The sequence below is a fragment of the Pygocentrus nattereri genome, chromosome 24 (assembly GCF_015220715.1).
Source record: "Pygocentrus nattereri isolate fPygNat1 chromosome 24, fPygNat1.pri, whole genome shotgun sequence".
Taxonomy (NCBI): domain Eukaryota; kingdom Metazoa; phylum Chordata; class Actinopteri; order Characiformes; family Serrasalmidae; genus Pygocentrus; species Pygocentrus nattereri.
In genome coordinates, this window is record NC_051234.1 from 1,986,371 (window position 1) to 2,009,407 (window position 23,037).

General features: G+C 45.1%; 1 protein-coding gene across 2 annotated transcripts in view; it reads left to right on the forward strand.

Annotated features, from left to right (window-relative positions):
* LOC108439293 (raftlin) overlaps positions 1 to 23,037 on the forward strand; it is a 150,789-nt gene that overhangs the window by 69,022 nt on the left and 58,730 nt on the right. Inside the window, exons 3-5 of one of the 2 annotated variants that reach the window (XM_017717606.2) lie at positions 2,803 to 2,980; positions 17,150 to 17,258; positions 19,830 to 20,238. In XM_017717606.2, the coding sequence (XP_017573095.1) occupies positions 2,803 to 2,980; positions 17,150 to 17,258; positions 19,830 to 20,238 (696 nt within the window). The remainder of the gene's footprint in view (positions 1 to 2,802; positions 2,981 to 17,149; positions 17,259 to 19,829; positions 20,239 to 23,037) is intronic. The other variant, XM_017717607.2, reaches the window with a different exon arrangement.

Here is a 23,037-nt window from a genome sequence, read left to right on the forward strand (position 1 = left end):
TCTCTCTCTCTTTCCATCATCGCACTTTCGTACCCTTCACCGTCCACGAATTCCGCGCAGCTCCTGAATTTGCTGTGGATGATCACTGGGCCGTACTGGATGGGAAATTGATGTCCCGTGCAAAAGGGGACATTTCTGTGATATGCTTATCTGCCCTTTCGGTCAGGCCATATAAAGAGCAGCCACATTAACTCAGCTCACCGTCAGAGTCTTCAAAGTCCAAACGCTGAATAAACAAGGTGCCAAAAAGGGCTCTTTGGAGCGATGATACAGAATGACCACTTTTGGTACCCTAAAATAAAGAGGCTCCCAACCTCTCTGGGAAGTGGGGCCGAGCCGCAGCCTGCAACAGTTTCTTGGGCCCGGTTGAGGAGTTTTCATGCAGGAATACATAGAATTAGCCAATGTTTTGCCGTCGTTGAGGAATGTTCTGTCCCTGCATACCACACACAATGGATTTGGTGTATTAGCATGCCCAGTGCAATGAACTCCAACTTATTTAAGCGTCATCTATTTCTGCTGGAATGTTGGTCTTGTTTTCCATCTTGTCTGGATGGGGTTGCAGCCTCAGTAAAAAGTTTGTCGTCAATTTATTCATTTGTGACTTCCTCTCTTACATTAGTAATCAACTGAAGGCAGCCAATAGCTTACATGCTAGTCTGGTGTTCTGGGGGACGTCTAGTCTTTTGGGGGACTTCTAGTGTTTTGAGGGACGTCTAGTCTTTTGGGGGACTTCTCAGTCATGATGACTTATATTGCATCCATGGGCTAACAATTGGCTTGCTGGGACAATCGCACCATCACCCTCTACTCCTGCCTTCACTTATCACTGGATTGGTTTAGAAACTTCACCCTCAGTTTTTCCCACCCTAAAAAGTCATTCTCACCACATTTAACATGACATTTTTCACAGTAACCCCAGATGTTCTTGTTACAAGATCCAGTCTGGCCCCGCAAGACTACGAAACATGGCATAGGCCATTATGTTTAAAAACAACATAGATCTAGCTTATAAATACTTAAACAGAAATAATATAAACACACACACACACACACACACACAATTTCAATGCCGTTTTTTCTTCTGGGTTACGGGGGTGCTGGAGTCTATCCCAGCAGTCATTGGGCAGAAGCCTGGACAGGTCGAATATAGAAATACTGTTGTAATAAATTGAAAAACATTAATAATAATGATCATAATAAAATTCATTTCGGCCCTTAGGCTACTAACTTCCCCCCTGCACACAGCCGCATTGTTGCAGCCCTGTCACGAACAAGTCACAGCCCTGGTACCAAGCCGTGGCCCAGTGTTCGGGATCCTCTGCCCTAAATACCTTTTTAAAAATGTCTTTCAGTGAAAAGTATTGTTTTCAACGAGATGTGCGAGCGAGAAGCATTTTAAAGGTTAAAGAACCTCCACATAATGCAAAGGTTCTATTCCCGTTACAGGTTTTTCTCCAACCTTTATTTTTGAGAATGAAGAGGCTTATATTAGTGGTGGAGAGAGAAAGGTCAGCTTTGACCTTTTGACCTTCGTCTGGAAACAGATGACCTCTGGGAGCAGGCCTTCTAACCAGCCTGTCAGAATCCCAAGTTGCTGGCCGTGCCCTTTCACCATGCTGTCTGCACGTGACTTGCAGTGTGAGGGAGAGAGGCCAGCCCTGTCCATTTGTGTGTTGATCTTGGATGGGGTTCGTGTCGGCCAGCTGTTTGGACTCGTTTAAAATGCTACAGTTTTGGGAATAGTGCCCTGGGAGCAGAGCGCCAGCCAAACTCTTGGTCCATTCACATCGCTCTCTCTCTCTCTCTGTGTCTCTCTCTCTCTCTCTCTCTTCCTGTCTCTCTCATTAGCATATGGCCGTCTTTGATTCTGCTTTTGGACGTGTTGTTGCACAGCTGGCTGGCTCAGAGGATCGCCTGACACTTCCTGTCTGTTGTTTTTCGCCATGCCCTGTCTCTCTCACTTTAGACTGGGCTAAAAACAGAGCTCCCCTCCACCACCACCCCCGCCCACCCTTCCCCCGGTCAGAATATCTGGTCAGCCTATCAAACACAGCTCATTAATGCCAGCAGAGGGTTTGTGATTGGCCTCGTCAACCCTGCCGAGAAAGGTATCAAAGCTCTAGTTTAAAAGGCTCTCGTTTCACGTGGAGCTAAACAATCATGTTTAATTGGATTTTCATCCAGGCCCATTAAATCATAGACAAGGATAGAAATCCACCAGCATGACTCTAATTGCTAAAACAATCGCTGCTTTTTTTATTTTCGTTTCCATTGCCTCTCGCATCAGCAACGCAGTGCAATTTTCATAGCCAGAATACAAAATAGGGCAACGTTGTAGAGCGTCCTGCGTTGTGATCTGTATGGCCGGCTTCCAATCCAGCAAAATGGAGCCGAGCCCTCTCTCGCTTCTCATTTACACTTGAGAGATAATCCATAAACTGTGCGACTTCTCCCAATTCCATCAAAGGCTTCTCAGTTCTGAGCTAATATTTAGCCGCCATGTTTGAGTGGCAAATCCAAAAAAGAATCAGTGAGCACACTTTCACATTTAAAAAACAGAAGCCTGTTTATCCCTGGATCATGGATGTGCTGATGGGAAGAGGGTAAGGGAAGTGAGCAGGGATTTAGTAGATTGGATTGGATTGGAATGCAGCAGGCTTTAGCGTAGGATACTGTATTTTTCTGTATGGGAACTCCACCAGGAATTCCAGTAGTGTGACCACATGTCATGTTCCATTGTGTCATCTCACATCTTGCCTATCTCTCTATCTCTCTCTCCCACTCTGTGTCCTCTGGCAGAAGGAACGTCCACTCTGTGTCTATCCTCGGTGCGGGAGCTGCCATCCCAGCTAAAGGATCTTTACCAGCAGGGCTTCGTTCTCACAGCTGTCCACCCCTTTGTCCATCTGTGTGGTCCAGAGCCTGCAAGTGTCCCACGACAGCTTTACCGAGCGGTCCTCACCAAACTGCCTGAAAGGTAGGCAGTCTTCAGCGATTGGCTGGGAGACTCACCGTCCTCACCAAAGTGTCCGAAAAATTAAGTGGTCCTAATCAAACTGCCCAAAAGGTACACAGCCTGCAGCAAACTAGCTGAAAGGAAGAAAGTTGCCCAAACTCCACAAAAAGCCAAGCAGTCCTAAAAAACAACCCTGAAAACTAAAAGTGCGTGAAAGGTAGATAGCTTATTACCAAACTGCCTGAAAGGGGCGGCAGCCTTCAGTGATTGGCTGGGAGACATATAATGCCTGAAAAATAGATGGTCCTAACCAAATTGCCCAATAGGTACAGGTCCACAGAAAACTGGCTGGAAGGAACAAAAGAGTTTCCCAAACTCCCCAAAATGCAAGCAGTTCTAAAAAACAGGCCTAAAAACAGACATGCCTGAAAGGTAGATAGCTTTTTATTTTGTTAAACTGCCTGAAAAGCAAGCATTCCCTTAGTGAACTGCCTATAAGGCAAGGGCCTGTAACAGACACAGTTCTCAACAAACTGCCTGAAAGGAACACTGTCTTTGGCAACCTGCCTGAAAGGTAGGCAGTCTAACCTAGCTACCCAAAAGGCAAGGACCTGAAAGCTACACAGTTCTCCCCAAGCTGCCTGAGGGGTAAAGAATAATGAAATAAACTCCAGTACTGTCAATGAAATTCCATGCAGGTAGGAAAACAGCACAGATCGACAGCAAGTTAGTCTGTCCAGAAATTGTCCTGATCACGTTTCCTTTAGCTGCAGTGTCACCTGATCACCTAATCACTGAACAAATTTCCTTCTTCATCGTTGCTTCTCTTTATCGTGTCAGACGTTGAGATTTATTTGCCATACGTATCCAGCACAACACAAAACCAGCAGGCATGTTGTGATGATTAATTTCCCAGAGGGCTTTGAAATCAGTGCGCAGACACAGGCGGAGAAAGAAGTTTCACTGACTTTAAAATCTAAATTTATGTCCAAGTACTGCTGCAGTAATTCTGGAAAGCAAAGCATTCAGATGTTTTTCAAAGCAGCAGATTTCAGGAGTAAATTCCCTGCTGCATCCTCTGAGCGCCTCCAGTCGTACGCTGCAGTGCATCAGTCATGGGGCGGTCAGCAAGGCAGCGACTGTGTGAAAGTTGAAGAGAGGGCCACTAATCCTCTGGCACATAGCATTAAGCAGTCAAAGTCACATCCGCCCCCTGCCCGCTGCCCTGCTGCCCTGCTGGCTACAACCAGGAGTCTGAGGCGACGTGGGCATGTGTGTGTGTGTGTGTGTGTGTCCAGTCATGGTTTGTATCCAGCTAGACAGGATGGTGTGACAGGGTGAAAGGCACATGGCTGGAGTGGACCAGCAGGCACTGGACTGACCTCTCCACCCCTCCACCCCCCTCCCACCCCCACAGCTGCCAATCACTAAGCAAAGCCAGGCTTCTTATTGTGTGTAGGGTTTGTGTTTCTGTCAGTCTCTGTGTTTCGGTGTTGGCCTGTCGGTATCTGTAACCAGGCCATGCTTTCTGCATGCTTGTGAATAGACCAATGAAGTGCTGTGTCTTTCACAGTCACGCCCACTGTAAATAAAACCGATCCGTTTTGTTTAATTCCGTTTTTTCTCCAAGTGGATCCACTGCATTATGAGGTTGTAAGCAAGCAACATTGCTGTGCATTAAAATGATAGCATGCGAAAGTAAATCTACCACTTCATTTTAATTCTAGCTACTTCTGCAATTGGAAATGGCTTTTGGAGAAAAGCACTCCGATTTCTTAGATCAGAGTAAGGTCTAGAAATCCGATAAAGAGGCCGGAATTTAGGTCAGTAATCAGATTTCTCAGTGCTGTGAACTCTTACTCTGATTTCTTTCGGATTTCGGTCTGCGCATGTGTGGAAAAAGACGGCAGTAATGGAAATAAGCAAGCAAACAATGTTTAAAAATAGCCGTGGCATGAAGTTTGAGTCTGACATTACGTTTACGTCACGCCTTCTTCTGTTGGCTGGTTATAAAGCTGATATCTGATTACTGCCGGACTTGTTTAGATCCAGAATTTTCACATTACCTGATTACTCATTTGCAAGTAAACACATTGATCGGATTACTGACAAAATCTGATTTTCTCCAGTTAGTGGATTATTAAGTGCATGTTAATTCGCTCACTGTGATCATGCATGTAGGAATTTTCATATTTTGACTCATTAGCCCAATAATTCAGAGGATTCAATGCCGTAATGACTTTGGACCAATTTCTTTGGACTTTTTTGCAATTTTCAGACATCATCCCACAGATGTCTATAGACTTTTGAGCTCATATGATCCTTCGTTTGTCAGTATCAGGCCCAGATTAGCAGCTCTGGGCCCAAGCTAGATTTCCCTATGGCAGAAATGAATGAGATTTTCATCCACCACATATTTTTCTTCAAAATGTGACTGGATCCTTTAAAATGTGAATTTGGAGGATCCAGTAAAAGGGAAAATGCACATAAGGCAAATCATACTAGGTGTGGAACCTTTTTGTTTACCACAGGGCAACGATTTGTGAAAATCCCATTCATTTAGGCACAGACCTGAAAAGTGCAAAGTTCTCTCCCAAGTTCTTGAGAGACCGACTTTGCCAAACTGCCCAAAAGACAGACAGTCCAAAGCAAAATCCCAAAATGTTTGAAAGGGAAGAAAGTGCCCGAAAGACAAAATAATGCCAGTGTAAGTCCATACAGTGCATGAACTCCCTAACCGGAAGAAAAAGAGCCTCCCGATGCGTAAATAAATTATCCTGATCGGATGTTTCGATATTGTTTCATTGACTTTAAATGGTTTCCCTCGCACTGCTGTGATCATTTTGCAGAGCGAATCTTTCTGATCTTCTTCAAACGAGCAGATTTTGAGTTAAATATTAGTTGAGAGCATCCAGCGGCGCTCACATCAGGCTTGGAGCCGCCTTGTTCAGCACAGTGTGGTGAACCGCAGCAGGAAAACCCATTCACTTTTACTTCCTTACACTGGCATCACTCCGGCCACCAAATGATGCAAGACTTGAGAGCTTGATTGATCTGGCATGCTCCGCCCACTAATGCGTTCTCTCGTAGCTGCTGTTGTGAGGACGGACAGAACACTGAAACAAATCCCAATCAAATACTGCTCACTGTGTGTGTGTGTGTGTGTGTGTGTGTGTGTGTGTCAGGCTGCAGGCGTGCTGCATTGTATGTGTAGATCTCTGAGAATAGACAGTTTCCCCAGAGGAGGAAGGAGAGAGAGAGGGAGGGAGGGAGGGAGGGAGAGAGAGAGAGAGAGAGAGAGAGAGAGAGAGAGAGAGAGAGAGAGAGAGAGAGAGAGAGAGAGAGGGAGGGAGGGAGAGAGAGAGAGAGAGAGAGAGAGAGAGAGAGAGAGAGAGGCAGAGAGAGTGAGTGAGTGAGTGAGTGAGTGAGTGAGTGAGTGAGAGAGAGAGAGAGAGAGAGAGAGAGAGAGAGACAGAGGATCCAGAGCCTCAGGCTGAGCTTCAGTCTGTGTGTTTTATGGTCTTTTCTGCTGTGCCGGACAGACAGAGAGACACTGGACACAGCACTGTCTGCTCTTCATCTCTCTCTCTTCCTTTTTCTCTCTTTCACTATTTTACAGTCTCTCCCAAATACAGTCTCTGTTTCTCCTTCCATTTCTGTCTGTCTGTCCGTCTGTCTTTTTTTCCTCTCTCACTTTTTCTGTCTGTCTTTATCTCTCCCTTTTTTCTCTCTCCTTCTTTCACTTTTCTCTCTCTCTCTCTTTCATTTTGTCTCACTCATGTCTCTCTTCTTTCTCTCGTTTTTCTGGTGACCTCTCCTTTTTTCTTCCTATCTCTCTCTCACCATCTGTCTGTTTACTCTCTTTTTCTTTCTCTCTCCTTACTCTCGTTTTTATCTCTTTCTCTGACCATCTCTCTACTTTCTCTCTCACTTGTTATCTCTCTCCTTCTTTTTCAGTTTCTCTCTCTATATATCTCTCTCACCAACTCTCTTTTCTGTCACTATTTTTGTCCCTGTCTCACTCCCTCTTTCTCTCTTCATCCGTCTCTCCCTGTTTCTCTTTCCCTCTCACTCTCTCATCCTGCCTCTCTCTTTATGTTTCTAACTCTTACTCTGTTTCTCATTCCTTCTCCCTCTCCACCCCCCTCGTTTTTCCCCTCTCTCAATTTTCTCCGTTTATCTCTAACTTTTTTCTCCTTTTTCTCTTAGTCTCCCTTTTTTCTCTCCTTTCTTTTATCTATCTCATTCTTTCTTCTTTCTCTTTCTACATCTCTGTCTCTATCTCTCATCTGTCACCTTTCTCTCTCTTTGTTCTCTCTTTCCGTCTGTCTCTTACCACCTCTCGCCTTTCTCTTTCTCTCTCCTTCTTTCTTTCACTTTTCTCTCTCCCTATATGTCCCCTGTCTCTCCCTCTTTCTCTCTCTCTCTCATCTCTTTCCCTTCATCTATCTCTGCCTCATCTCTCTCTCTCTCTCCCTCTCTCTACTCAGTCAGCCAGACTCCTCCAGACTCAGTAATTCCCTGGAATCTCTTGGACTTTATGGACACACCAGGAGTCCATACTGCACATTCCTCACAAATGAGCATCTGACGCTGACCTTCTGTGGCTGATCCCTTTATGAGCAGCAGATGATAGCGATGCCCCTCTTTTCTCTGAGGGCTCATTTTTAGGACCGGAGGGTAACACTTACCCCTTGAACTCCAGTCTTAGAATTCAGCAGCTACTATAAATTATTGAGTAACTACCATGAGGCTGCAGTGTGAGTTCTGTAGCTCTGAGTAAGGAACTGAAGTGTGGACTCACATACAGATACATAAGGCCAGCAACACAAATATGCCATTTTATTCACTATCCAAAACCACCAGTGAGCCTACACTATATTTCCAGAGGTATTCAGTCACCCATCCGAACCACTGAATTCAGGTGTTCCAATCACTTCCATGACCACAGGTGTATAAAGCCGAGCCCCTAGGCCTGCAGACTGCTTCTACAGACATTAGTGAAAGAATGGGTCGCTCTCAGGAGCTCAGTGAGTTCCAGCATGGTACCATGGACACCAGGCCAGTCAAGTTCTTCCACACCAAACTGGCTCATCCGTGTCTTTATGGACCTGCTTTGTGCACTGGTGCGCAGTCATGTTGGAACAGGAAGAGGCCGTCCCCAAACTGTTCCCACAAAGTTCGGGGCATGAAATTGTCCAAAATCTCTTGGTGCTGAAGCTTTAAGAGTTCCTTTCACTGGAACTAAGGGGCCGAGCCCAACTCCTGAAAAACACCCCCACACCATGATCCCCCCTCCACCAAATTTTACACTCGGCTCAATGCAGTCAGACAAGTAACGTCTCCTGGCAACCACCAAACCCAGACTCGTCCATCAGATTTCCAGATGGAGAAGCGTGATTGGTCACTCCAGAGAACACGTGGCTGACCACTTCGTGGCTGAGTTGCTGTCGTTCCCAATTGCATCCTCTTTGTTATAATCCCACTGACAGTTGACTGTGGAATATTTAGTAGTGAGGAAATTTCACGACTGGACTTGCTGCACAGGTGGCGTCCGATCACGGCACCACGCTGGAATTCTCTGAGCTCCTGAGAGCGACCCATTCTTTCACTAATGTCTGTAGAAGCAGTCTGCAGGCCTAGGGGCTCGGCTTTATACACCTGTGGCCATGGAAGTGACTGGAACACCTGAACTCAGTGATTTGGATGGGGGAGTGAACACTTTTGACAGTGTAGTGTAACTAATATAAGGACTGTAAACTCTCAGAGGCTGACTTGATACGTGTAAATGCATCAATTTTTGTGACATCACTTATAAAAACAGCATGTTCAACCTGTTATTATTCATGTAGTAACCTTCTGTGAAGAAGCTTTTAGAGGTGGCCATCTGGTTCCATTCATCACCACCACTACGTTCTCTAGAACAGAGCATTTCACATCAAACCCCTCTGAATGACTTTGTTTACATCTTAACCATTGAATTATTCAGAACTTTAGAAAAATCAGTGGAATTACCCTTTAATGTGATACAGAGAAGCACCCTGCCAGCATAAACGCACACACGGCTTCATTTCAAGCATAATCCTTGACAACTAAACAAGTCGTGTCCTCTTTTGTGCTTGAAAGCGGTGCGATAGGAGCGATGGGGAAGACGCTTTCCGAGTGCGCACGGAAAGACAGAGATGGAAAGAACAAGAAAAAAACTTGCAAAGTGGGGAAAGGCAGTGACAGTGGGGTTTTAGATGTATGTGTCAGAGATAGAGAGAGAGAGAGAGAGAGAGAGAGAGAGAGAGAAAAGGCTGAAAAGGTGGGTGAGGGGCTGCCATCCTTTGATGGTTCCGGCCAAGCTGCCCCGCTTTATCACCAGTGTCTGTCACCGTGGAGACAGTTGCTCGCATCAGCAGCAGCCCTGGGGGATAAACCTGCAGAAAAAAAAGAGAGAGGAGATATCAAACGGGGCACAGCGCCGCTCCTGTTCACCCGCCAATCACCCAAAATACAGCGAGAGAACACAGGAGGAGAGAGAGGGGAGATGAAAGAGCGACTCCACGCACCTATTCACACCTCAAAAATATAAAACACAGCCAAACAGCACACCGGAGAGAAGAGGAGACAGAGGAGGAGGAGAGAAGAGAACAAAGAAGAGGGGAATAGAGAAGAAAGGAAGGGAAAAAGGAGAAGAGAAGAAAAGAGAAGGGAGAGAAGAGAAAGGAAAAGAAGAGAAGCCGAGAAAGAATACAGAGAAAATGGAACAACAAAGAAGAGAAAGAAGAAATGAGAAGAGACAAAAAAGGGAGAGGAGGGAAGAAAATGATAGAAGAGAAGAGACAAAAAGAACATGAGAAAAGAGGAGGCAGTGAGCAGAGAGGAGAAAAGAAGAGAAAATGAGATGAGAGAGGAGGAAAGGGGAGGAGAAAATGGAAAGAGAAAACAGAATAAAAAGAGAAAAGGAAAGGAGGAAAGCAGACCACGGGAGAGCGGAAAATGAGAGAGAGAAGAAAGGATAGGCAAGACGGGATAAAATGAGAAAGGCGATGATAGAGAAGAAAGAAAAAAAGAAAAAAGGAGACAAGAAATGAAGAAGGGGAGGAGGAAAGGAGAGGAGAAGAGAAAATGAGAGAGACTGGAGAAAAGAGAACAGTGGTGAAGATGGTCAGAAGGAATGTTAGGAGGGAAAAGTTGGTACAGCGAGAAACGACTGGGGGAGAGGAGGAGGGAGGAGAAGTGAGGAGAAAAGAAGGAGCTGAGAGGAGAGTCTCCAGCATTAGTGCTGTGCGCTGCTAGCTGATAGCCGGATGTGGAGTGTTTAGTATTCTGGCTGAGTCTCTGGATACAGTCCCATTTCTCCCTCTGAGGATTAGCCGTACTGCAAAGCTGCTGTGCGTGGCCCTATGACGGAGAGCAGGAGGTGACATTGCTACAATTCAACCCTGAGAGTCCAGCCTGCATGCATGCTAAAGCACTAATACATCAACACTCCTGTCCCACCGCCTATAGGCACGGGAGCAGCACACTCGCAAACAGGCATATCAGCACCGCCAGGCGGGGTAGAGCTTTAGCCCTTAAACTCTAAGGGTCTGTATGTAGGTCCACACCTCAGCTCCTCACTCTCATTCCTACAGAAACTACATAACGGCTTCAGAGCAGTTGCTGAAAAATTCATAGAAGTTACTGAATGATAAGTCATGGCAAAAATAACTGAATAAAGGTCTAAGCTTAAGAGGTTAACTGGGCCTGAAATTTTAAGCCAAACGCAAATAGAGCCATAACCGTATCATAATTCAGCAATTTCTTCTGAACCAAACTCCAACCAGTAAAAATTCTGTCCACAAAAGCTTCTCCACAATGTTCTGTCTGAAAACGTCTGCCTGAAAAAATTGACTGAGCCCAACTGTGGGCTGACCAAATTTTGCCCAAAACCAGCTGGAGTCTGATAAATGTCTGTCTGAGTCTGAATGTAGCCTGACAAAATTCTGACCCAGTCCAACTGTAGCTCGACAAAATTCGGACCCAGTCCGACTGTAGCCGACAAAATTCGGACCCAGTCCGACTGTAGCCGACAAAATTCTGACTCAGTCCAACTTTAGCCTGACAAAATTCTGACCCAGTCCGACTGTAGCCGACAAAATTCTAACTCAATCCGACTGTAGCTCGACAAAATTCGGACCCAGTCCGACTGTAGCTCGACAAAATTCGGACCCAGTCCGACTGTAGCTCGACAAAATTCGGACTCAGTCCGACTGTAGCTCGACAAAATTCTGACCCAGTCTGACTGTAGCCTGACAAAATTCTGACCCAGTCCGACTGTAGCCTGACAAAATTCGGACTCAGTCCGACTGTAGCCTGACAAGATTCTGACCCAGTCCGACTGTAGCCTGACAAGATTCTGACCCAGTCTGACTGTAGTCTGACAAAATTCTGACCCAGTCCGATTGAGGCCGACAAAATTCTACAGTAGCCCCCAAAAAATCTGTCTGAATTTGACTGTAGTTGACAATTCCTGACCCAACTTGACTGTAGCCCGACAGCAATGTGTTCAAACTCGACTGCAGCCCAAGAAAGCTTTGTCTGAACCCAACAAAGGGGGGGGCGCCGGGGGGTGGGGGGGCTCATTTTAAATACAAATTGCTGGCCATCAATCAGGTGGAGAGCAGGCTGGTGCCATTTATAATTTCAAATGTCAACCGTCAAACGCGTCCAAGTTCACTTTTTCATTACTGTTCCAGTTCAGTGGGGACTGCTGGGTAATTTATTCAACATCATTGGGTAATTGTAGTGTACCTCGCTCTAGGAGAGGTACAGGGGGATCCCATTAAGGGTGATCTGCTTGAGGAATATTATTCATGGCTGGGTAAATAGGCAGGCATCAAGGAAAATGCGTTTCATAATTAATGCACTGATGAAAGATTGCGAAACACGGGTTTAATGGACCTGTGGCGACAACGTTGTCATGGAAATGCGGTCATAGGCGCACGCACAAGAGGGCACATGCATAAACAGGCGCACATAGACACACACGTGTGCACACACATACTCACACTCGCAGCAGGATGTCACCTCAAGACCCAGAGACGTTGCTTATGGTGTCTGTCTGACAGGATCAGTCGAGTCCTGTAGGCAAAGACACAAACACTCGCACTTAGATCAGCTGCAGGCAAACAGACATTTGCCAGTGGTGTTACCCAGCTGTGATTTTGCTGGATGAAAAGACCAAAAAAAAAAGTCAAAAACCGAACTGCTTACAAACCTCCTGACGTCCTAGCAGCTTCCATACATCGATCAGGGCTTGGCACACTTAATCCCAACAAATAAGGGCCAAGAAAAAAGGCTTGGATGCAGCTGCTCGGCCATGGAAACCCATTCCATGAAGCTCTCTACGCTGTTCTTGAGCTGATCTGAAGGCCACATGAAGTTTGGAGGTCTGTAGTGATTGACTCTGCAGAAAGTCGGTGACCTCTGCGCTCTATGCCCCTCAGCATCCGCTGACCGCTCTGTCATTTTACGTGGCCGACCACTTCGTGGCTGAGCTGCTGTCGTTCCCAATCCCTTCCACTTTATAATCCCACTGACAGTGGACTGTGGAATATTTAGTAGTGAGGAAATTTCCCGACTGGACTTGCTGCACAGGTGGCGTCCGATCACGGTACCACGCTGGAACTCACTGAGCTCCTGAGAGCGACCCATTCTTTCACTAATGTCTGTAGAAGCAGTCTGCAGGCCTAGGGGCTCAGCTTTATACACCTGTGGCCGTGGAAGTGACTGGAACACCTGAACTCAGTGATTTGGATGAGTGAGTGAAACACTATATTTCCAAAAGTTATCTGAGAACTGTGTGGACGTGGCCAATGAGCAGCTTGCTTGACAGCTCTCTGTCCAACACTCCAAGCCTTCTCTGCCCCTCATACAGGACTAAAGTCATTAATCAGCTTTTATGTGACGGTAACGGTAAAGAGATGTGCAGATGGACGGACAAATGGACAATGTTGGTGTTGGATAAACGAATGAAAAAAAAAAAAAAAGTCAAAAACTGAACTGCTTACAAACCTCCTGACGTCCTAGCAGCTTCCATACATCGATCAGGGCTTGGCACACTTAATCCCAACAAATAAGAGCCAAGAAATAAGACCAATGCACAGATAATGTGCATTAAAACTTAACTTATTTAGGTTTGTAGCAGCAGCACACGAGCAATTAGCTACATTTGATTCAGTGGTTCACTTAATGAATAGGCTAAATGCTAAAAACAAGTTTTAGCTCGTAATAGTCGGTTAGCATTACACAAAACTGACTCTCCTCATCGGCTTTTCATCGCCAGCCGTGTTAGCGTTATTTAGTGAAGTATTCCTTGAAGCTGTGCCACCTTTGAAACGGCTCTAGATCATTTCAGTTTGGGTGAATTTATTCAGCTAAGTTCCCCCATTTGACTGAACCGCAGTGAGCCTCACTTTAGTGTGAAGTAAAAAAGATAATCAAAGCCAATATCAGACGCCGTGCAGCTACAAATCCAGGGAGCACAGAGTAAAATATTTAAAATGTTTGTATGATACTAAACTCGAGTGCTGTATTAAACATCCAGCAAAGCTTGTATGAAAAATATAAGATATAAATGTGATAAATCGTGTCTTAAAAAACACTAAATCAGAGCTACACTACATTGCAAAAGTCTGGCGAGTGTCAACTAATTCTTAATCCATAGGTTTTAATATGATGTCGGCCCACCCTTTGCAGCTATAACAGCTTCAGCTATGCTGGGAAGGCTTTCCACAAGGGTTAGGAGTGTTTATGGGAATTTTTGACCGTTCTTCCAGAAGCACATCTGTGAGGTCAGACGCTGATGTTGGACGAGAAGGCCTGGCTCACAGTCTCCGCTCTAATTCATCCCAAAGGTGTTCTATGGGGTTGAGGTCAGGACTCTGTGCAGGCCAGTCAAGTTCTTCCACGCCAAACTGGCTCATTCGTGTCTTTATGGACCTGCTTTGTGCACTGGTGTGCAGTCATGTCGGAACAGGAAGGGGCCAAACTGTTCCCACAAAGTTGGGAGCATGAAATTGTCCAGAATCTCTTGGTGCTGAAGCTTTAAGAGTTCCTTTCACTGGAACTAAGGGGCCGAGCCCAACTCCTGAGAAACAACCCCACACCATGATCCCCCCTCCACCAAACTTTACACTCAGCACAGTACCGTTCTGGCGGTTTCTGACTTTAGTAGATCAAATCAGGTAGTTAAAAGTATTGAAGGAATAATTTAGTTTCCACATACTCATATTATGACATATCTGGAGTCAACATTTCCCTTGTTTTAGCGCCAGGGCCATGTGGCTCCCATTGGAGCAATCGACGTCACTGCATCTCTCAACCAGATTAAACTGCATTCAGGTCTTCATTAAGGCTCCGAAGACGTGTCCTATTGTCTAAAACATCTGCCTCTAGCGTTCATCTACATGATGAAGTTTTGTTACTAAATATATAAGGTGTCAAAAACCCCACTGACAAGTCTGTGTAGCCTTCCCTGAACACTCGGATGTGGTTTGAGCTGGTTGTTCTGGGGATGCATTAACAGAAAACATTTTGGGTGACTATTGACTTGTAGGGTTTGTCCAATGCTATCCTCATAACTCTAATACAAAACAAAAGAAGCGGGTCTGATCATCTAAATCTGGGATTAGAGTGGGAAATGATGTCAACTTGACCATTTGCCCAAATATTCCTTTAAAAGCACGAGCGAAGTGCTAATAACAGAGCTAGTAGTAGCGTTACAACAGCATCATCATTAAGAGATGACCACAGTTCCCATTATTTGGCGGTGTTCCTAAAAAGCCGTGATGGCTTTGAAACCAGTCTAGGTTGTTTAGTTTGGGGTAAAGCTGTTTGGGTGTCCTAGAGAGCAGACTGAATGCTAATAGCATATTTCAGCTGAGCTTTGCCTGCGAAAGAGATGATGTCCAGCTTTCTTGGCTAGCCAGGCTATCATTATTCCGTAAGGAATCCCTTTAGGGCGCGATTACTTTGAACCAGGTCTCATTTAATTTTTATTTCGGCCCTGCTTTACGTTCTGACTGCACCCCAGCGAATGTTTGATCGGTAGCAGCTCACCTGAGGTAATTGAAGACGTTAAAAGAACGGGCTAAATGCTAATAACAGTGTTAAGCTAGAACGTCCCAGTTAACATTATGCGAAAGAGATGATCCCTCAGCTTTCATGTTGGCATTGTGTGAAGATGTGTTGCTTTTGGGACCGGCCTTCTCCGTTCCGTTTTGGGTAAATCCGATTAGCCTGGCTTCACCTTCTGACTCAGAGAGAGTGTGAAGGCTGGAGGAGCATGTTTAAGTGTGCGTCCAGGGACTCGGTCACACAGCAACATGAGCGGAGCTGTATTCAGGCAGCAGATGGCCCGTGTGTCAGCGGGAGGTGTGAATCTCTGCCTGCAGTGGATCTGAGGCCGAGGTGAGCCTGGCTCCTGCTGGGCTGTGTAGCGGGAATAGCTGGGCTAGTGGGCTGAATTCTCCATCCTGTCTGGCTTTCACAGAGACAAACACGGGAAAGGAAGAGGGATCCGTGGTGTGGGCGGGTGGGTGTCCGTTGTCAACAGGATGGAGGGGAGGGTGTGGGCCCCCGTGCAAGTTAAATGTACATGTCCTCCAAAGAAAGAGAGAAACAGGGCTCGGAAGACGCCAAGCTGGGGAATTTTGACTTGGCTAGCTTGAGTTTTCGTTTTGTCTCCTTCGCCCAGACGACAGATCTATCTGTATCCGAGCTTCTTTTAAATCCTTTTATTAAATAATGCCAGTATTTGTCTGCATTTGGAAATGCATACCACTGAATTATGCACAGCCCATGTTTTATCAAGCTGCACGGTTTTGTGTCTTTTATGGAGCTTTTGAATTGCCTTTGAAGAACAGACGCTTGTAAAGGGCCTCTTACAAAGAGCCATTCTTGGAGAAGGGAAGAGAATAGAACATTTGCCTGCGGAAGTACAAGTCTAGCACTTTTGTGAATCCTTCTGTTGATGCCAGTCTACGCAGAGTGGTAAAATGCCCAGTAAATAAGATGTAGAACACTTGCATTGGAATGTTTTACTCAGTTGGTGCCACTGCTAAGACAATGTGGTGTATGGGTTGATGTGTCCAGTGAATTATGATTGCAGATCGAGCTTTTAAATACACCTGTATATGTATGAAATACACTTTAATATGTATGACCTTTATGGCCACTTTATTAGAAACCCCTACCTTGCTGCTGTACAGTTAGACACTGCAGCTTATCTGTTGATGCACAGCCATCTTCCCTTCATCAATGGTCAGTCAGTTGGATATTTTCAGGTGGTGGCCTTTCTGAACCTAGCAGTGACTGAGATTGGGCAGACTCTCAAGGCTCGGGGAGGGTGGGGTGGGGTACCCTGGCCAGGCCGTCAGTCCATCGCAGGGCTACTGTAAGGTAGATGTTTCTACTAAAATGTACAAAACTGTGGAAGAACTGAGGAAACATCATAGTACTTCATATACATGCAACACAATATTGTACTTTTTAAAATGTCTGCAAAAAAAAGGCTTTCAGCATGTTTTGGTGTTAAATGTGCCAGTGTAGAGAAATTTACGGAGTCAGAATTGTTCGTAGTGATAGTGACAGGAACTTTGGGCCTGCCGATGGGCCCTGGCCATTTAGAATAGGCCTGCTTTTGTTTTGGTATTGTCTTCATCATATTTTGACCATTACAGATTCATTTCAGTATCTCAAACTCACAAAAATACAGAGAGAGATAAATGTCACAAAACAAGGCAACCGGATCTAAAGGGCAGGAGCAAAGCCAAAGAGTCGAAAGGCAAGTCAAACGGCAAAGAGACGAAAATGCTTAGTAGTTCAAATTACATCTAGCAAGGAACCTAAGCTAAAAATCTGGGCTTTACACCAACTCTAATAAGCCATATGACAGGAAACGCAGGTGAATGACGTTAGTATTCAGGTGAATGCGAGTGATGATTGAGCCGCCGCGGCGTCAGTCACGTGATCTCCCAGAACCCAGAGTTTGGAGTTTGTGGACACTTCAGAGCCATGGCACACGTGACCCAAACAATAAAAACATATTGCGGTATAATTCATCACGATAGTGATAACATATCATCGAATTGCCCACCTCTCTTTGAACCCACAAGTACACTAACCTGATTCTTCCTCTATTCCCTTTTTCATTTGTAGTACCGAGAAGAGTCCAGCAGACTTCGAGCCTTACCATCTGAAACTGGAGGAGTGCCTCAGTGCTGACCATACCCCCACCCCAGAGCACATCCAAGGCTATGTGAAGAAAGTAAGCCTGCTTTTTTTTCCCTTTTGGCACCACCCACTGCTGTCCCGTCCACTTCCTGTATCAGACCCAGACGCACCGTCCATATGAATGAGCGTAAAACAGTAATCCGAATCCACACAGTCATCGTTCATCCCCTGAATGGATTGATATTGGAAAGCAGGGGGCCGCTATGGCTGGGTATCTGCATGAACTCGCTGCTCTGATGTGCATATCTTCAGCGTTATTAATCTCAATGAAGCTTCGGCACATCAATCTTCCTTCGCCCGCATCAAAAAGACGGAAATGATTCACTGCCCTTTCTCTGACGAAGGAATTACTATCACCCCCGAAGAGCGATAGAGGAATGGTTTCTTATCTCTGCAATTTCATTTGCCTTATTGTTGGAGAATATAATGACAGTACCCTGGGCGTAAATGTTCAATATGTATTAAACAATGCAATTGGAAAGGACGGGCCCTGTTCCGTGGTTTAATTTTCGACAGAATAAACTGGCGCATCCCGCCAGAGTGATTCTCCCTCTGTCGGCGGAGGCATCAGGCGGAGATAGTGGCGTCTGAGGCCTCGGGCTGGCTTTTATTAAAGCAGCAGAATGGAAAATGGCATCATTAGCATTCCTTGACAGTTAACAATTCAATTTCATTTGATGAGAATTCAAATATTGGCCTCCGAATGCTAACTGACAATAAAGGGGCGGCAGACGCACGGACGCTTTTTTTTTGTGACGTGGAGAGCATGGCGAGCCCTCGTGGACCGCAGCCATTCTAATCAGACGTCGTTAATACTGAATAGCCCCTTCCAGGGAGGGAGGGGCAGCTGGATGTGTAAATAATTGTCTTGGACATTGTGTGATTGTTGGGAATAATGTGGAGTGTTATATAAAGCCGGCAGACTTTATTCACAACAGTTACGCTTCATAAGTTTATATGACACCTGCGTAGGCCCTTCATAATAAGGGTCGAAGTACATGAAGCTTTCTAAAGGACAATTCCAGTTGGTCTCGGCTCTCATACACACTGCTTTTGTCCATTTTGATGCTGCCTATGAAGCTGGACGGCCTTGTGTTGACATAAGGTTGAAATGACAGCACGTTATGCGACTACTTTATAGTTCATTCCGCCTCTAATATGATACAATGACACAGTGCTGATGATGTGACGTAGCTTGCCGAGTGAATCTTTACCCCCATAAAACTCAACCCTTTAACTCCCAGGCTTATTTCACATGTAAGGCGTATTATTCGGTAACTAAGAGACTTCAGTGCAAACTGGCTGAGCTATTCTTAGATTATAGAAGTGTGTAATAAAACGCGGGCCCTGGCCATTTAATGGGTTAACCAAGAACCAAGAAAAGCACTTTAAAATGACACTTGCACTTTCTCATGTACTGACAACCACCTCATCCTCGTTTTTAGAAAATCCTCTCTTATTCTCCCACTTACTGCCCACTTTCTGAGGTCCATCTGCTTCGTAGGTCCACTGCATAGGTGTGCAATTACAGACCGCAGCCTGACACATGTCAAGAGTGTCTCTGTGGTTAGAAACAGGCCACTAATGAAGACATAGAGGACAAACTGGCTCGCACAAACTGTGCATTAACAGATGGGCTATTTGAGCCATCTTGTCCATTAAGGTGACGGTGAAAATGCAGTCAAACGCCAAATATAGATATATTTGGTATCCAACGTCCATAACATTGTGCAAACTGCACACCCAAATCATTGCATCTTCATCTCAAATCATGCAGCATCGTTAAAGCAGAATTCCATCGATTTTTCAATTTTCTACACTTCAAAGATGTTGAAGTAAGTCATGATTTGACTTATTTGGCTGGGCAATATGGCAAAAATGAAATCATGATACTTCAAGAATATTTCACAATATTTTTTTTTTCAGGCAGCTGGAACCGAAAAAAAATATCCAGTAGTGTTACATTAAAAAATATATACCCAACAACTGTAAACACAGTGATTTCTATTCCATATTTGGCACTAAATCCAGTTAAACAGGATTCATTTTGCTCTATTAATAATGAAACAATTTTCATTCTGAAGATATTTATTCAACGTTTTGTTGTATAACAGTGAACATGTGGTAACACAGCACTGTTTCATGCAAAAAACCCTGACTTTATAACTACTTTATGGTCACCAGATTACCACTGATTCTTATTTAGCACCAATCCAGCGACGCCCCGCTTCTCGTGCTGGGGCAGACTCTTAAACGCCACCCTCTCCTGGCGTAGTGCGCTACGTAGGAATTTAAATACTGGATCCTGCAGCCCAACGGGGCAAAATATAGCTAAGAAATGGTGGTGATTTGGGACTCGGCCACATCCACAGTCAATGAATGAGGCACAGTTTGGCTGTAGAAGCTGGAATTTCTCAACTTTCATAGCTAAAACACTATTTAGTGAATACGGAGCCGTTTGGGATTCAGCCTGGATTTATCACGACTTCTGACTGAAACATGGACATTTGAAGCCTGAACTTTTGTCCGTTTGCATTTGGAGACCAACATGTACAACCAGTTTTGTGTGCACAGTGTCATCTGGTGTATTTCTGTCTATCTCCAGCAGATTCAGGATGCAGCAGACCAGGGCATCATGTTTGCTGGCTTCATCCAGGAGCCGGCCGGCCTGCACCCCCGCGTGTCAGCACGGGCAGATGGAGGCGAGGCGTCGCTCTCTCTCCACTCCAGCCCCAGCTCACTGCGTGGCTCCGAGTTGACGGCCAGCCCCAGCCACCAGGGCGAGCCTGACCAGGTGACTGAGAGTGGGCCGGAGGACTGGGGCAGCCAAACAGAGACGGAAGACCCGAAAGCCTCAGGGGATGCAGGTGGAGAAGCTCTTTCAGACGGGACGTCCATCGCCTTGACACCAGAGCCCCGAGAGGGACAGGAAAACACGCCGATTCACAACAACAACAAGGCCAAAGACGCAGAGTCAGCTGAAAAAGCCAGTAGGCCACCCCTGAGCAAGAGTGGTGAGGAGATTTCTTGTATTTTTATTTTTTTCTGCCTGCCGTAATACAATCCTCAGTCTGGGTCCTGGAGCACCGCTGTTTATCCTGCTTTTACACATATGATCCAAACCCTTAAACTCTGAGGATCCCCTGACAAGTCCAGACTATGCTTTACTCTTGTAACTATGCACATTACCACAGTAGTCATTAAATAATTCATTGTAGTTTACTGGATAATGGGCCTTCTTTTTGGCAGAGTTTCCTGCCAGAGATGCGAGAAAAGTCTGACTTAACGCATAGAGCAGAGGAAAGTAAGTCTGCATATTACTTGATATTATATTTTTAGCCTATACTAGAACATCAGCACATACTGAGACATAAGAATGGCCAAGATTTTAAGATGGACATAAAATGCTGTGGCTTCCAAGGTGGTTTGATTTTTGTTGAATTGACAAAACGGCTCTACTTAACATCTGGGTTGGAAACACCTGCCCTAGGCTATGCACAACATGATTGACAGAGCAGAGATGCCTCCTTGTTTTGATTGGTGGGATGTTGGGAGTCATGGTAGGGTTGTTCTCCTGTTTACAGAGCCCCGGGGCAACCACAAAACCCAGATATTGTCCTCTAAGTATACTGTCGCTGTTGGAACAAAAACCTATACCTGGATTGTTAATGATTGCATAACCTAACCCCTTTAAAATCCCATGTTTATTACATACTAAGGCTTATTACCCAGTAACTACATGGCCTACAATGCAAACTGGCCGAGTTATTCTTAGGTTATAGAAGTGTGTAGAAAAGCTTTAGACCCGTCGGTGAGCCTTGGCCATTTAAGGGGTCAAAAATGCCACTTGCCATTTTACTGTGTCAAAATTTTATGACAGATGCATAAAATTGGTCCAACCTGACTTCCAAAATTACAATAACTGACACTGAAAGAACTCTAAGAATCTTTTTTGGAAATTCGAGGTTTTGTTCCAACAATACGTTTTTTTGAGTGTCAAATATTACAAATAGAGTCTTAATAGATGAACGTGAATAAAATCAGAGCGTTTAAGGAGCTAATAATCGAATTAGCAAAACCTTAATGACTTGAAGTGGGCGTTTTTAAGGCAAGGCAGACACTAAAGGATATTTCAGGGCGAGGATCAGGAAACACTGCTGTAATTAATCTCACTCAAGACTTCTGTTTGTTCGTAAACTTCTCACTACACCACACTTCATCTGACGCAGTTGGAGAGCTTTCAGAGACATCTTTCGTTCTGAAATCTCATTTCAAAAAGAAAAACATCTTTTTTTGTCGAAGTGATTACGGCGAGAGATGATCTTCCCAATCCTCTGTCTTCAGGGAAGCTCTTTGATGTATCAGGATTAGATGATGAGCGCTGCTGTTACATGCTAACGTCTGAAGTTTAGATTATGTAACTTCAGCATCTATTCGTCCTTCATTGCGGTGGACACAGACAATGGCTTGAATGTAGGACCACACAGCCTTGGCATTTCCAACAAACACACAGTGGGGTTTAGATGGGGCTTTGTTCAGACTGTTTTTTGGGGGAAAACCAGATGGCGCCCTCGTCCTCGACCGTTTTGTGAGGCTTTTTTTTTTTTTTTTTGCTGAAAATGTGGCATTGTGCATACCGTATGCCGTGTAGTGTGAGCGAGGCATGCTGGGACTCCTGCAGTGGCAGCTTGGGGTCCATCTGGATGGGGATGCTTCGGCTTCAGGAGTAGAGTAATCCCACCAGCGGCCCACACACTGCACCGATCCCGCCGATCCCACCCACGGTAATGCAGTGACCTCTGCCAAAAGCTGCTGTCAATCAGAGCTCTACAGCTTCACTTTGGAGGAGTGTCTCAGTCCAGTCCACGGAGACCACCAGACAGTTCACGTTTTTGTTATAACTCCATCCAGCTCAGACCTGCTAACTAATAGCTGAGCTGAATCAGGTGTGCTTTACACTTTTAGCAAATGCAGAGGCTGTGAGTCAGTGCTCATAAGGGTGCATAACACCTACGAAAGCCCTTCATGACAACTGGAATAGTCCTACAAAATCATTTATAAACACTTATTCTAGGAGCTCATTAGTTGGCTAATATAGCGGCCTGCAAATAAGCTTATGCTGCAGTGCTACCTGAGAAAATTAGGAGACTAAGGGGTCTCTGAGGGATTCCAATAAAGATAACATTACCATGGTAACATTTTGCTGTAGCCTATTACGTTAACGTATATGCATACATAAGCTCTACTGTAGGTTACATGACACCTACATAAGCCCTACTATAGATCATCAGGCCACATGGCCCCTTATATAAGCCCTACTGTAGCTCATTAGGCTACATGACACCAACTTGAGCCTTACTGTAGGTCATTAGGCTACATTGCAACTACATAAGCTGCACTGTAGGTCATTAGGCTACATGACATCTATATAAGCCCTGCTGTAGGTCATAAGGCTAAATGGCACCTACATAAGCTCTTTATGCCAACTGACACAGACCTAACTAAACTATTAAAAACACTTATTCCAATAAGCCTCTTTCGTAATAAGTCATATTTGTCTATATCATTAAATATTTTCTGACATTCGATGGTGTCATTACACTTTATGGGGTGACTTTGTAGCTCAGTGTATGTCACAGTGATACAGCCCTGATAATATGGTATAGCTTGCCAAGCCAGGCTGGTGTGAACACTGCTAGAGGTTTTGACTGCATTCAGCCACAAGACCAGAAGTGAGGTCAGGTACTGAGTTGGATGACCAGTTCTGGATCACTTCACCTCATCACAAAGGTACTGGATGAAGCTTCATCACT